At 43.9% G+C, this 14,779-nt stretch overlaps 1 protein-coding gene across 1 annotated transcript; it reads left to right on the top strand.

Moving 5' to 3' along the window:
* Nucleotides 1-13,572: 13,572 nt before the first annotated feature.
* Nucleotides 13,573-14,133, top strand: LOC121808836 (transcription repressor OFP8-like). Its single transcript, XM_042209410.1, has one exon. The coding sequence runs from the start codon at nt 13,573-13,575 to the stop codon at nt 14,131-14,133; it is 561 nt and encodes a 186-aa protein (XP_042065344.1).
* The last annotated feature ends 646 nt before the right edge of the window (nt 14,134-14,779 follow it).

Below are 14,779 nucleotides of genomic sequence, written 5' to 3'. Positions count from 1 at the left end.
GTTATAAGTAAAACTCCCCTCATTTTGTATTTGGTTTCTTTGACATTTTTTTGTTTTCCATCCTATGAAAATAGAGAATTTGAAAACAAAACAGATTTTATTACTAATTTGGTAAGTAAAAGAGAGCTAAAATAAAAGATTGTAGTTTTTTAATGAAAAATGAGGTTCATCTCATTAGAAAGAAAAAAGTTACCAAAAATAGAAATGTATAGAGGACCGTCCAAACTGGCAAAGGTGGACTACTTTTTGGAAATAAGGTAGTATTATTTGGAATGGATTTTGGTCCCCAAAAATCTGCTATTTCTCATGAACTATAAAAGCAGTATGAAAAATCACAAACTTTGGTGGAGCTTGTTTTTTCATAGACCAACCTGATTTAAATTTTTACGGAAAAATAGGATCTATGTAGTCAATCATAAAGTCTTTCACACCAGAAATTTAAAACCTTGCAACATTGTTTTCTTTCCTAGTTTTTTTTATAAATACAAGTATTTGGCTGACAAATCAAAGTTTGAAGCTTTTCTAAGTTAAGAGTACTTTGAATCAGGAAAATGGAAATGGTCAGCGTATTTTAGAAAAATGTTTCGTGTATTTGAGGAAATAACTGAATTACTAGAATAAAAAATGTCACGTAATTCAGTAGGATTCGCCTTTTGATCTGTCGGGAGGAAAAATCAAGTGATGCCAAAATTTGTGATTTTTCAGACTACTATTATAATTCATGGAAGATAGTAGGAGTAACATATTTTGCAAAATTTAATGATTTTATGGAACAAAATCCCTATCTGAAATTACTACCATTTATTATGTAAATGATGAATGAGAAGACTGCCAACTAGGTATTAGAGGTGACTTTGTCACTTGGATAGTTTGATTCATCGGAGAAGTAATCGAATTCGTAAATTTTGAACGCGTGGTAAGTCGGGCCTTCTTCGAATAGTTGGGCGACACAATCCAAATAATTCACACTAGAGTGGTAAGTTGGGCTTTTGAACAGTGGGCCAACACAAAGCAAATAATTCCAACTAGTTTTAATAAATCTGATAAAGCGTGGTAAGTTGGGCCTTTGTCCAAATATGACCTAATAAAATACTATGTTGCGACAGTCGACAACAACTAGCAAATTTAAAGAGGGGAGGATTTACTCAATGCACCAAAACGGTGTATAAAATCAAGGCAACGGCATACCTGAAACAAATTGATTCGTTGATTTAGGGCCAATTGCGATGGTCATCTGTTTTCCAGAATTTAAATGACATGATAACAACAAATAACCAACAAAAAAAAGACGAGCAAAACAAAAACTGGATCATGGCTTCAAATTGTGTCAGTTGACAATGTATATATACTTTGTTAAGGAGAAACTCCCCTAACAACGAGTAATTCCTTCGAGAAGTCGCGGGAGCCTTTGCCCGACGATCAATCGCGAGAAGAATAGGTTTGAACGTGAACAAAAGATAGCGTAAAAATATTTTATTCCTTGATGGTGAAACAAAATACACGCCTATTTATAACTAAGGACCCTAGGGTTGATTCGACCTACGATCCGGGAAAGAATCAACGAAGAAAACCCGGAAAGGAGCTTAAAGCCCGCTCAACTAGAAATATCCAATAATTAAATAAAAGATTAGGAAAATAAAGCAACGAAAAATAAAGACTCTAACTAAGCCAAAAAAATAATACTAACTACTCCTCTTCACTTTCGGCCGGTGGAGAAGTTCGCCAGATGCTCCGGCGGCCGCCTCTGTCGTCGTGGGCGATCCCTCGCGATCGTTCTATCCGGTTCCTTGTCGACCTTCTCCGACGTGTCGAAGTCCGGTTCTTCCATCAGATGCTCTGGCCTCGTCTCCTTTAGCCTCGCGGAAGGTTGCACCGTATCAACTCTCCCCTCCTTAACAACCTCCTTGTCCTCAAGGAGCAGCCCTGGGAATCTCCTCTGCACCATCGTAACCGGTTCCCAAGTCGGAGCAGCTCCACCATTATCCTCCCATTCCAGCAGCACTTCCTCCACGGTACTACCCCCGCTCCACACCACGCGCCGATCCAAGATCCGCCTAGGCTGGACCACGGGACTGCCATGCGCGAATGCCGCTGGAAACGCCGCCGTGCCTCCAGACGCCCTCTCCACAAACGGTTTCAACAAGTTCACATGAAAGACGTCGTGAACCCGACTACCCTCTGGCAGCTTTAAACGGTACGCGACCTGCCCGATTCGCTCGAGTATCTCAAACGGCCCATAAAAACGTCTCGCCAACTTAGTAGATAACGGACGTGCCACGGAGTGCTGTCGATATAACTGTAGCTTCAACAACACTCGGTCCCCCACATCAAACTCCACGTCCCTGCGATGCTTATTTGGCATCCTCTGCTGAGCCTGCTCCAAGTTCTTTCTCAACGTCACAATCAGCTCCCCGCGCTGCCTTATCATCGATGCGACATCAGGTGGGGTAGGTCGCGTTCGACGGTTCGACCGCGATCAGCGACGGCGGCTCCCTGCCGTAGAGTGCTGTGAACGGCGACGTCCCCAAACCTTCGTGATAGAAACAATTCAGGGCCAGCTCCGCCCACGGGAGGAAATTCACCCACTTGGACGGCTTATCCGCAGTAAAAGCCCTCAAGTACTGTTCTAAACCACGGTTACGCACCTCCGTCTGACCGTCGGACTGCGGGTGATAAGCGGTCGAAAAATGGAGCTTTGTGCCGCTCAAACGAAGCATATCTTCCCATACTGCGTTCAAGAATACCGGGTCACGATCTGACACCAACGTTTTCGGGAACCCGTGATGCTTTACCACCGTGTCTATGAAGACGGATGCTACCTTCAACGAATTATAAGTGCTTGGCAATGGCGCAAAGTGTGCGTATTTGGTGAGGCGGTCTACCGCGACCAAAATGGCTGTGTACCCCCGAGATTGCGGCAAGCCGGTGATGAAATCCATCGACACGTCCTCCCAAACACGAGCTGGGATTGGTAAGGGCTGCAATAATCCCGCAGGTTTCTGCGTCGAATACTTCGTCGTTTGGCAATCATAACAGGCATTCACAAAGTTCTTCACATCCTTTCGCATCCCCTTCCAATAAAAGACTGCTGCTAGGCGTTTAAATGTTCGGTCCACCCCTGGGTGCCCCGCGGTTGGCGCCGCGTGATACTCCTGCAACAACACATCCTTCACTGCAGAATCCTGGCTAACATAAATACGCCGTTTAAAGTAGATTAGCCCCCCTGACATAGATACACCCGGGTCCGTTGTACCTAACTCCAAGGCTGTCTGCAGCGCGATCATATCCGACGTCTGCTGGACCTCGTCGCGCAGTATATTCAGCAGCTCGGGAGCCGGGCTGGAGATCGCCATCAGCATGCTCGCATCCTCTGCGGGGTCGCTGGCTCGCGGCTGATCCGCGTTCTCTTCCCGCGACACAAGCGGGTCATCCACATCTCGCCTAGAGAGCGCGTCGGCCACCCTATTTGAGACGCCCGTCTTGTACTCAATTCGGAATTTATACCCCATCAACTTCCGGGCATAGAACTGTTGATCCGGCGTCTGGATTACCTGTTGTAATAACTCTTTCAAACTTCTCTGATCACTCCGGATGACAAACTCCCGACCCAACAAATATTGGCGCCATTTCTGAACCGCCTCCACAACAGCGTAGAGGAAATGCGGCGCCTTGGGCCCAACTTTTTACTGAAGAACGCCACTGGGTGCCCATCTTGTAGTAATACTGCCCCTATGCCGAAATCTGACGCATCCGTTTCTAAGTAAAAGGTCCTCGCGAAATCGGGGAGGCGCAGGACATGTGCGGTTGACATTGCCGCCTTTAATGCCTCAAAACTCGATTCCGCTGCCTGCGACCATACGAAAGCATCCTTTTTCAATAACTCGGTAAGAGGGCCTGCGATGGACGCATAGTGCTCCACAAAACGCCTGTAATACCCCGTCAGGCCCAAGAAACCCCGCAATTGCTTGACAGTCGAAGGCACCGGCCATGATCTCATCGACTCAATTTTCGCCGCATCCGCCTTGAGTTGGCCGTCCGTGATGATATGCCCTAAGTATTCGACTGTTGTACACGCAAAGATGCATTTCGAAAGCTTCACAAAGAACTGGTTCGCCTCAAGGATTGCCAGAACCTCGTTCACGTGCCGCACATGAGCCGACAATGTCGGACTGTAAATGAGTATGTCGTCGAAAAAAACGATGACAAATTTTCGCAAGAACTGACGGAAGAGGGCATTCATCGCGGCCTGGAATGTAGACGGGGCGTTCGTCAGGCCAAACGGCATTACCAAGAACTCAAAATGCCTGTCGTGAGTCCGGAACGCCGTCTTATACACATCCTCTTCGCACATTCGGATCTGGTGATATCCCGATCTCAGATCTAACTTAGAGAAAAACCTCGCCGATCCCAATTCGTCAAATAACTCATCTGCCGTCGGTATTGGGAAGTTGTCCGGCACCGTCGCTGCGTTCAATGCCCTGTAATCAATGCAAAATCGGAACGACCAATCCTTCTTCCGTATAAGCAACACCGGGGATGAAAACGGGCTTTGACTTGGGCGAATAATACCCGAATCAAGCATCTCTTTGACCTGGCGCTCGATCTCCGTTTTCTGGAAGTACGGATATCTGTAGGGCCGTACAGTGATCGGCTTTGTCTGAGGAAGTAGATGAATCCTGTGATCAAAGATGCGCTTCGGCGGCATCCCCGTGGGTAACCCAAACACCACGTTGTGCGACTCCAACACGGCTAACATAGCCTCCGGAAGATCCCTCGGAAAAGTGCCCGCCTCCCCCACTGCCGCGGCGGCGGGCTGCTGCTGAGGCAGAGGTACCATCTCAAACACATCGCCGACACCCTGCAGCGTGAGCAAGGTAGAAAAACGCCGCAGCGAGACGGTCTGGGCGGCCGGTGGCACCAAATTCAGGCGGATCTGCTCTCCATTCTTCACAAACTCCAACGTGTCTGTGTCAAAGTCGTTAGTCACACGACGGAGTGACTTCAGCCACGCTCTCCCAAGAATAATATCCGGCCCATGCACCGGCAAAATGTGCAGGTCTACCGGAAACACATGCTTCTGGACGACAATCCTCGTTTGCTTACTAACCCACGAACAAAGGAGTGATTCGCCGTTGCCAACATATACTCTGAACGGTCGAACTTTCAGCAGCGGGAGGGCCAATCGCTCAGCCACCCGAGGATGGAGAAAGTCGTGTGAGCTTCCTGTATCCACCAAAATCCGAACCTCCATCGATCCCACAGTCCCGACCAGCTCAATGGCGTCCTCCTTTTGACGACCCTCCAATGCATAGATATGAGATATGTCTGCAGTAATCAACTGTGTGTCGTGAGGAACCTCTTCCCCTTCACTCTCCTCCTCCGACTCACCGTCCGCGCCCATGTACACCAGGAAACGCCCCCGACAGTTATGGCCCGCTACCCACTTCTCTGGGCACCACCAACACAAACCCAGGCGAGATCTTTCTGACTTTTCTGCCTGTGACAACCGAATCACCGGAAGTTTTGAAAATTCAGAGAACTTTTGTTGAGGAGGGCGCGAAACCTGTTGTTGGGGAGCCGGCAGGGCCAATTGCGGTGGTTGGCCGAGCTGTCTGTTCTCATAACGATTCCCAGTGCGTCGGGAAAAACCTTCTGCAGGTGGCGGCCGATCGATGCAACCGCCGCACTCCACCGCCAGAGCCATTGCGGCTGCCACCGAAGACGGATGTTGAAGACGCACCTGGTTCTTAACAGGCTGTGTGAGGCCCTCTATATAGATCGGAAGGAGAATGTACTCAGGTACCCCTCTCACCCGATTCAACATGGTCTCGAAAGTGGTATTATACTCCGCTAGCGACCCAGTCTGACACAACTTCGCGATTAACCCAATAAAATTCTGAAAACACTGCGGGTCAAAGCGACGTCGCACATCCTCCAAGAAATCCGCCCAGTTCGCATTCGGGTTATTATCCCTGTAGTTAAATATCCACTCCGATGCCGGACCCTCAAACATCATGACCACGTAATGCAAACGGTGATCCTCTGGCGTGCCCATATGGTTGAAATAGTACTGAACCCTCGAAATCCAGTTAACCGCCTCGGACCCGTTGAAACGAGGTGGCTTCATCTTTTCATAGCGCGGTTTCTCATAGCGTTGGTGATCATACCGCATAGAGTCCGAATAATGTCCCCCATCCCGCTCACCCAATGGAAGATCCCAGGCCGAGGGTCGCGCGTCGTAGCGCTCCTCCTGCCTAACGGCCGGATGATCCCATGCAGATGGATGGTTGTTCTGAACAAGCGCGCCCCCGTATCCTGGAGGTGCCCAGGGAGAACTATCCATCGGCGCCGAACGTTGCGGCCCCCGCGTAGTCGACGGCCCCGCAAACCCTAGTTACGGCAGCGCAGTCGTGGAGACCGCCGCCGTGGGTATATGACGCCGATTCGGTGATCCTCTCCTCCACCCCGACGGTCCATCGTATGGCGGGTCAGGTTCAGGCCGCGATCGTGGTGGCGCGTTCACGGGCTGACGGCCCTCCGCATCCAGGCGTGCCTCGACCCTCGCGATCGAAGCCAGAATGTGTTCAAAGGCCAGGGCCTGAGCATTCAACGGCACAGATGCCGCCGCCAACGGCTCCAAGCCGGCGATATACGGCGGTGACGAAACAGGGCCCGAAACAGGCAGCCCTCCCTCCGAAATCGACATGGATTGCTGAGTACGTGATGAAAGCACCACTTGTTAAGGAGAAACTCCCCTAACAACGAGTAATTCCTTCGAGAAGTCGCGGGAGCCTTTGCCCGACGATCAATCGCGAGAAGAATAGGTTTGAACGTGAACAAAAGATAGCGTAAAAATATTTTATTCCTTGATGGTGAAACAAAATACACGCCTATTTATAACTAAGGACCCTAGGGTTGATTCGACCTACGATCCGGGAAAGAATCAACGAAGAAAACTCGGAAATGAGCTTAAAGCCCGCTCAACTAGAAATATCCAATAATTAAATAAAAGATTAGGAAAATAAAGCAACGAAAAATAAAGACTCTAACTAAGCCAAAAAAATAATACTAACTACTCCTCTTCACTTTCGGCCGGTGGAGAAGTTCGCCAGATGCTCCGGCGGCCGCCTCTGTCGTCGTGGGCGATCCCTCGCGATCGTTCTATCCGGTTCCTTGTCGACCTTCTCCGACGTGTCGAAGTCCGGTTCTTCCATCAGATGCTCTGGCCTCGTCTCCTTTAGCCTCGCGGAAGGTTGCACCGTATCATACTTCGTCACTTCTTCCGATTAAGTTTTTTTACCTTCTAAATTCTCAGTTAATAATTTTAAGCAGGGTTAGTTATTACATAATTAAACTTTTATTATCCATATCTTATCAGAGGAAAATATATTATACCCAGTTGTTTAAACTATCTCTCTTCTCGTGCTACAATTAGTAAGTTGGATGTCATGTAATTAACCATATAAACTCAATTTTAATTCATGATTTTTTGAGACAATTAATTCAGAAAATATCTCCAAGGAAAAGCACCTTCAACCAAATCATATATGGTACAGATAAAGAGAGCAATTTTAATATAAAACCAAAATGCATTTATTTTTATTGAGTGTAGCGACTCTTCACAGGGAAAAGGGAAGTGGAGTTTTATCATTATTATAATATAATTATCTTAAATTAGATTTCCCTTGAGTAAACTCAACCTTTTTAGACTTACTAGTAACAAATTTAAATAGTGCAATCTCTACCTTAATGTTTCAAACAAAATTAACGTCTGCACAAATCTCATGAAATCACAAGTCAATAACGAAAGTAATATCCCTAACTTTAACAGACCTCGAAGAAATTAATTTATGCATATAGCACCTGGATTCACCCCATTAATGGAGACAACAGTGACGACAAAAACGGCAAAAGTGCTCTCATCATTTTCTACTCATAAAAACAAATTTTTCAATAAGGTTTCTCCCTTATTCAGAACTGATCAGTAGTCAGACTTGCCAACTCATGGTGTTAGTTAGAGATTTTTATTTTTTATTTTTAATTTAAAAGTTATTTTGTGGCGCACCCCTTTCCATTATAAAGGAATCGTGTGGATGGTAGAAATTTTTACATGGAAAAAAAATAGAATTTTAAATATTTTTCGCGGTTGCTTTCGTTATTACATAGAAGTGACAGATATTTGTCTGTGTCTTGCAAATAAGTATATCAACCAACCTTCAAACAAAGTTCGATTGTTGTGAAATTTTAAACGGCTTAGCTAGTATCAATACTAGTAGTAGTTTAAAAATAACTACTCTATACGTTCCATAATAGTAGAGTCATTTTATTTTCTGCACTCGTTTTAAAAAAAATAATACTAATAAATAGTTAAAATTAAAAAATAGTAGTAAAAAAAAAGAATAATATAGATAAGAGTCTAATCTACATCATTCTCTTTCTCACTTTACTTTTTAGCCACTTTAGTATCATCTCTTAAAAACAAGTGCAGAAAATGAAATATAGTACAGGACTATAGAATGGTGGGAGTAAATTGTATGAACAATGAAGAAAAAGTAGTCATAATACGAGGATTAAGTAAAGAATCATATTGAAGCCAAAAAATATAAAATAGTTAGAACTCAAATGTCGGGTGATTTATTATAATGCTCAATTTGGGGAGTAGAAGTTGGTGTGGATAGAATATTGTGTGTTGGGTTGCGATGCCGCTGATCTCACACACGTAATCGAGAAAATAAAGCACGCAAACGATATAACGTGGTTCGTGATAAACCACCTACGTCCACGGAGAAGATGACCGGAATCTTATTGATGAACTCTTTACAATTACAATGAACTCACACTCACACTCTACCGCTCACAACCGCTCGCTATCTTGAGAATTAATCTCTCTGGGTGTGTGTGTATATGGTGTAATTCTGCTACTTCACTACTGAGCTCTATCGAGCTATTTATACAAGATGCAATCAAGAAATAAAATCCAACTAACTCTATTTCCCAAAGTTAGTTATAACCGCTACTCGGCTCAAAACCGAACTCCCTTCTCGGCTCAAAACCGAACTCCCTTCTCGGCTCAAAAACCGAACTCCCTTTCTCGGCTAGCTCAAAGCCGAGCTTCATTTCTTGATCTCTTCTTTGAGCTACAGAGGCTCCACCACTCGATCAAATCAGTAGTTTGCATGGACACACTTTCACAAATCTCCACCTTGTCCTTGCAAAACTCCATCAATATCTAGATTCCCTTCTCAATCCTGTTCCATACTTCAACATTCCACAATTTCCACCAACTTCAAGCAATGCTTGAACTTCAAAGTTGGCAGTGACTTGGTTAACATGTCTGAGGCATTTTCTTCAGTGGGAACCTTCACCACATTGATCTTCCCACTCTGAATTTCGTCTCTGATGAAGTGCCTCCTTACATCGATATGTTTAGATCTCTCATGAAACATTTGGTGCTTGGCTAAGCATATGGCTGAATTGCTGTCACAATTAATCATTACTGCTCCCAGCTCTATCCCCAGATCTTGTAAGATTCCTTGTAGCCATTTTCCCTCCTTTGCGGCCTCTGTTAGTGCAATATATTCTGCCTCAGTTGTGGACAATGCGACCACCGGTTGTAGATTCGACTTCCAACTAATGGCTGTACCAAACAAAGTGAATATGTAGCCGCTTTGGGACTTCCTATTATCCAAGTTGGCCGCATAATCAGAATCACAGTAGCCTACAAGAATCTCATCTTTCTCAGACCATGCTTTTCCACCAAATCTCAAACCAATCATAACAGATCCTCCCAAATATTTCAAGATCCATTTCAGAGCCATCCAGTGTTCTCTACCCGGATCAGCCATGTACCTGCTAGCCACGCTTATAGCATGAGCCACATCCGGCCTTGTACATATCATCAAGTACATTATGCTTCCCACTATATTCGCATATGGTATCGCACTCATTTCCCTTCTGATTTCATCGGTTTTAGGCGCCTGTTCTTTGCTCAACTTAAAATGGCCTGCTAATGGAGTAGAGACTGCCTTTGCATTTGTCACCTGATATTTCCTTATCACTTTCTTGATGTACTCAGCTTGCACAAGCCTCAGTTCCTTCTTCTTCCTATTTCTGACAATGTCCATGCCTAGGATTCGTTTTGCCTCCCCAAGATCCTTCATCTCAAACTTTTGTTTAAGCTCATCTTTTACAATCTGCAATTCACTCAAGCTTGATCCAGCTAGTAGAATATCAACTACATACAGTAACAGGTAGGCTATTATCAAATCTCCACTTCTTGTGTTTTCATCTGACTGAGAACTGGAAGCTCCACCTTCTTCTTGGTGTTCAGAGATTTCAACATCCTCATCAGCATCAGACCAAGCAGATTTCTCATCAAACTCAAACTCTTGTATGCTAGAGCTACTGTCACCACCAGGGGGTGCTCTACTTTTCTTGAATGGCATTTCTCCTTCATCGAACACTACATCTCTACTCACAATGATATTCTGACCCCCTTCATCCATATTCCATAACCTATACCCCTTCACTCCATCTTGGTATCCCAACATCACACATTTTCTTGCTCTTGGTTCCAACTTATTCTGCTTGATATGTGCATAAGCCGCACACCCAAAAATCTTCAAGCCTGAGTAGTCTCCCAAAGTTCCATACCATCTCTGATCAGGAGTCTCATTAGAAATTGATGAAGAGGGGCATTTGTTAATCAGATCAGCTGCAGTAGAAACAACCTCTGCCCAAAATTTCTTTGGCATTCCAGAGTAGAACAACATGCATCTCACTCTTTCTAGCAACGTCCTGTTCATCCTCTCTGCCAGCCCGTTCTGTTGAGGGTTCCTTGGCACGGTCCTATGCCTTCTTATCCCTTTCATTTTACAGAAGCTATCAAACTCAGTAGATAAGAACTCCATCCCATTATCAGTTCTTAAGTACTTCAGCACTGACCCTCTCTCATTTTCATATCTAGTATGCCATTCTCTAAACCTCTCAAATGCTTGAGACTTCTCTTTGAGGATGTAAACCCATACCTTTCTTGAATAGTCATCTATAATAGATATGAAATACTTACCTCCACCTATGGATTCTGCTGGAGAAGGCCCCCATAAGTCACTGTGAGCATATACAAAGGGAGCTGTTGTAGTGTGCTTTCCACCAGAGAATGGTAGCCTTTTTGCCTTTCCAAGAATACAAGACTCACATTTGTTGAGCCTCTCTGATGTCCCCAGCCTCATTACACCCAGCTTAGCAAGTTCCTTGATGCCTTTTTCCCCCACATGCCCAAGTCTAGCATGCCACAGATCCAGGCTCTCTGACTGAGTAACATTTACTGCATTGATCACGGTTTCACCCACCAAGTAATACATGCTATTCTTTCTTTTGGCCTCCATGACTATTCTGGGACCCTTTGTCACCCTGAGCACTCCGTTACTGGACTCAAACCTGTAGCCCTTGGACTCCAGCAGCCCTAAAGAAATCAAGTTTCTCTTGATCTGAGGTATGAACCTCACTTCTGTGAGAGTTTTTACACTACCATCACTCACCTTCAGCTTGATTTCTCCAATCCCTCTAACATCACATGTCTGATCATTCCCCAACATTACTGATCCTGTGTGTGCTGTCAACTTTTGAAACCAGGATCTGTGGGAGCATATATGAAAGGAGCAACCCGAGTCCATGATCCAACATTCTTCAATTCTTGCTCCTGAGAGTATATTCAAGGCCTCATTGGCCTCCACTTCCTGAGCAAGATCTGCAGTATTTGAACCTGCATTGATCGCTTGTTCTTGCTTCCTTTTCCAAGCAAAACATGCCTTCTTCAAGTGACCCGGCTTTCTGCAATAGTAGCAGCTTCTAGTCTCCCTCTCTCCCTCAGCCTTATCTTTGTTTTGTTTCTTTTTGTTGAAAACTTTCTTGTTCTGACCCTTCTTCAAGAAAAGACTCTCAGCCACTGGATCATTTTGTCTAGTAGAAGTGGAATAATCATTCTTCTGCGATTCCTTCATTTTCAGAGCAGAATGAATTTCTTCATATGTAACCTTGGACTCTCTTCCAAGTAACACCGCATCCTTGAAGTGTTCAAAACTCTTAGGAAGCGAATTCAGCAGCATCAAGGCTTTATCTTCATCCTTGATCATTTCATCGATATTTTCCAAATCATCTACACACTTACCAAATTCTTCAAGTTGCTCTGTAATTCCTCTCGCATCTGAGAATCTGAATGCAAGGAGCTTCTGCTTCAGGTGTAAACGATTTGTAATGGACTTGGTCATGTACAATGACTCAAGTTTTGTCCATACTCCCGCAGCTGTCTCCTCTTTGGAGACTTCCCTCAGAACCCTATCTGACAAATTCAAGATTAGGGTGCTGTAGGCTCTATACTGCATATCCTGAAGCTTTCCTTTCTCTTTTTCATCGACCTCCGCTTCTTTCTCGGCATCGACTTCATTCTTCAAGATATTCCATAGGCCCTGCTGCATCAAGATGGCCTTTATCTTCAACCTCCACAGCCCAAAGTCATTTTTCCCGGTGAACTTCTCCACCTCAAACTTAGCTGTAGACATTTCTCAAACAGACGGTGGGCAATCGCCAAGATCAGCTCAAGTACCGGAATTCTTGGACCCTAACTATCCCAGAAAGCAATCAAGAACTCCTTTGGGAAATTCCCACAGACGGCGCCACCTGTTGGGTTGCGATGCCGCTGATCTCACACACGTAATCGAGAAAATAAAGCACGCAAACGATATAACGTGGTTCGGTGATAAACCACCTACGTCCACGGAGAAGATGACCGGAATCTTATTGATGAACTCTTTACAATTACAATGAACTCACACTCACACTCTACCGCTCACAACCGCTCGCTATCTTGAGAATTAATCTCTCTGGGTGTGTGTGTATATGGTGTAATTCTGCTACTTCACTACTGAGCTCTATCGAGCTACTTATACAAGATGCAATCAAGAAATAAAATCCAACTAACTCTATTTCCCAAAGTTAGTTATAACCGCTACTCGGCTCAAAACCGAACTCCCTTCTCGGCTCAAAACCGAACTCCCTTCTCGGCTCAAAAACCGAACTCCCTTTCTCGGCTAGCTCAAAGCCGAGCTTCATTTCTTGATCTCTTCTTTGAGCTGCAGAGGCTCCACCACTCGATCAAATCAGTAGTTTGCATGGACACACTTTCACATTGTGTACCAAACAAAACTATCGAAAACGTTAAATTTGCAATCATTAAGTATATATGTTGGATTATCAATCTAGCTAGAATGGCATAATAATTTAATAAATTATCTATTGAAACACCCACCCTTTAAATTAAATTCAAGCTTTAATTAATGTAGAAATTATTACAATTTCAGTTAATTTTAAGTAAAATCATAGGGATAATTGTCAATTGAAGGTATGTCACTTTTCTTAAATATATACATAAGCATTCCAAGAGTAGCAAGTAAAATTCAAATTAAGATACAATGAATTATTTATTGAAAACAGTCTTTATTTGAATTACTCTCTTTATATATACAGATATGCACGTACATTAATCAGTCACCATTTCCCCCCACCACCACCAATATGGCGGAGAACGGCCTGAAAATCCGCATCCGGCGCATGCTCCGATCATGCAAATCCAAAGACCAAATCTCCGACGTGGTTGCGCCGCCTCATTTCTCCCCACGATTCAGCTACGCACTCCTCTCCCCCGACGTCGTCAAAGGTCGAAAATGCCCCCCGGCCTCCCCCATCATCAACTTCTACGATTTCCCGAGGGGCAAACAAGGCAAGAGAAAAGCGCGTTACAAAAAGCGCGCTTTCGAGAACCGATTTCCCGATTGCAAGTATGTCAACGGGCTGTTTAGCAGCGACGGCGAGTACGAAGACGACACGGGGCAGCGGCAGTCAATGCCATCCTCGGTGGAGGACAGTTTGGCGGTGGTGAAGCGCTCCAGCGATCCGTACACTGATTTCAGGAATTCAATGGTGGAGATGATTGTAGAGAAGCATATCTTCGCTGCTACGGATTTGGAGAATCTGCTGCGCTGCTTTCTCTCTCTAAATTCATACCATCATTATAATCTTATTGTTCAGGTCTTTGCTGAGATTTGGGAAGCCTTCTTCTCCTCTAATCATCAATAATTCAATTATCATGTTTTATTCCACCATTAGTTTGAAATTGAATCATGGAATTATAATACAAAAACGTGTTTGCACATCTTTCATGTTGCACTTTTTTTTTATCTTGTATTAATTTGAACTTCATCGTACCAAATTCTGAAATGTCGCTTTTGGTTGGATGACAATTTTTAATTACTAGATTTATTGATTGTGTGACACAATGTAAAATCAACTAAATGTTTTTATGTTGAATGATACTTAATTATTTAATACAGTTATTCTTCGAGCTTTGAAATAATAATTTTTATTGGTAGAGTAACTTTATTTGGGAATCTGGTAAAATGAGTGGTGGACTCAAACAAGCCAGAATATAGGGCCACCATAATTCAAGAATCAAAAGGTGACAAAAAGTAATTTTCAATAATGGTCATTTGACAAAGAAATACTTTCAGAAAGTGGGGCTACATGTTATAGTATATAAAAATACTAGTAATAAATAGTAATGCCTTTTTTTGAATAATAAATTATTTTAATTAGGTTATACGAAATAAATGTTACTCTCTCTACATATATAGTATACTCCATGTGCTTATACTTTGATTCCATATATAAAATAATAATGGAATATAGTATGAGATAAGTTATAATAAGATTTATCTGAGATAAA

The sequence above is a fragment of the Salvia splendens genome, chromosome 6 (assembly GCF_004379255.2).
Source record: "Salvia splendens isolate huo1 chromosome 6, SspV2, whole genome shotgun sequence".
In the NCBI taxonomy this organism is placed as follows: Eukaryota; Viridiplantae; Streptophyta; class Magnoliopsida; order Lamiales; family Lamiaceae; genus Salvia; species Salvia splendens.
This window is presented reverse-complemented; position numbering and strand designations above follow the sequence as displayed.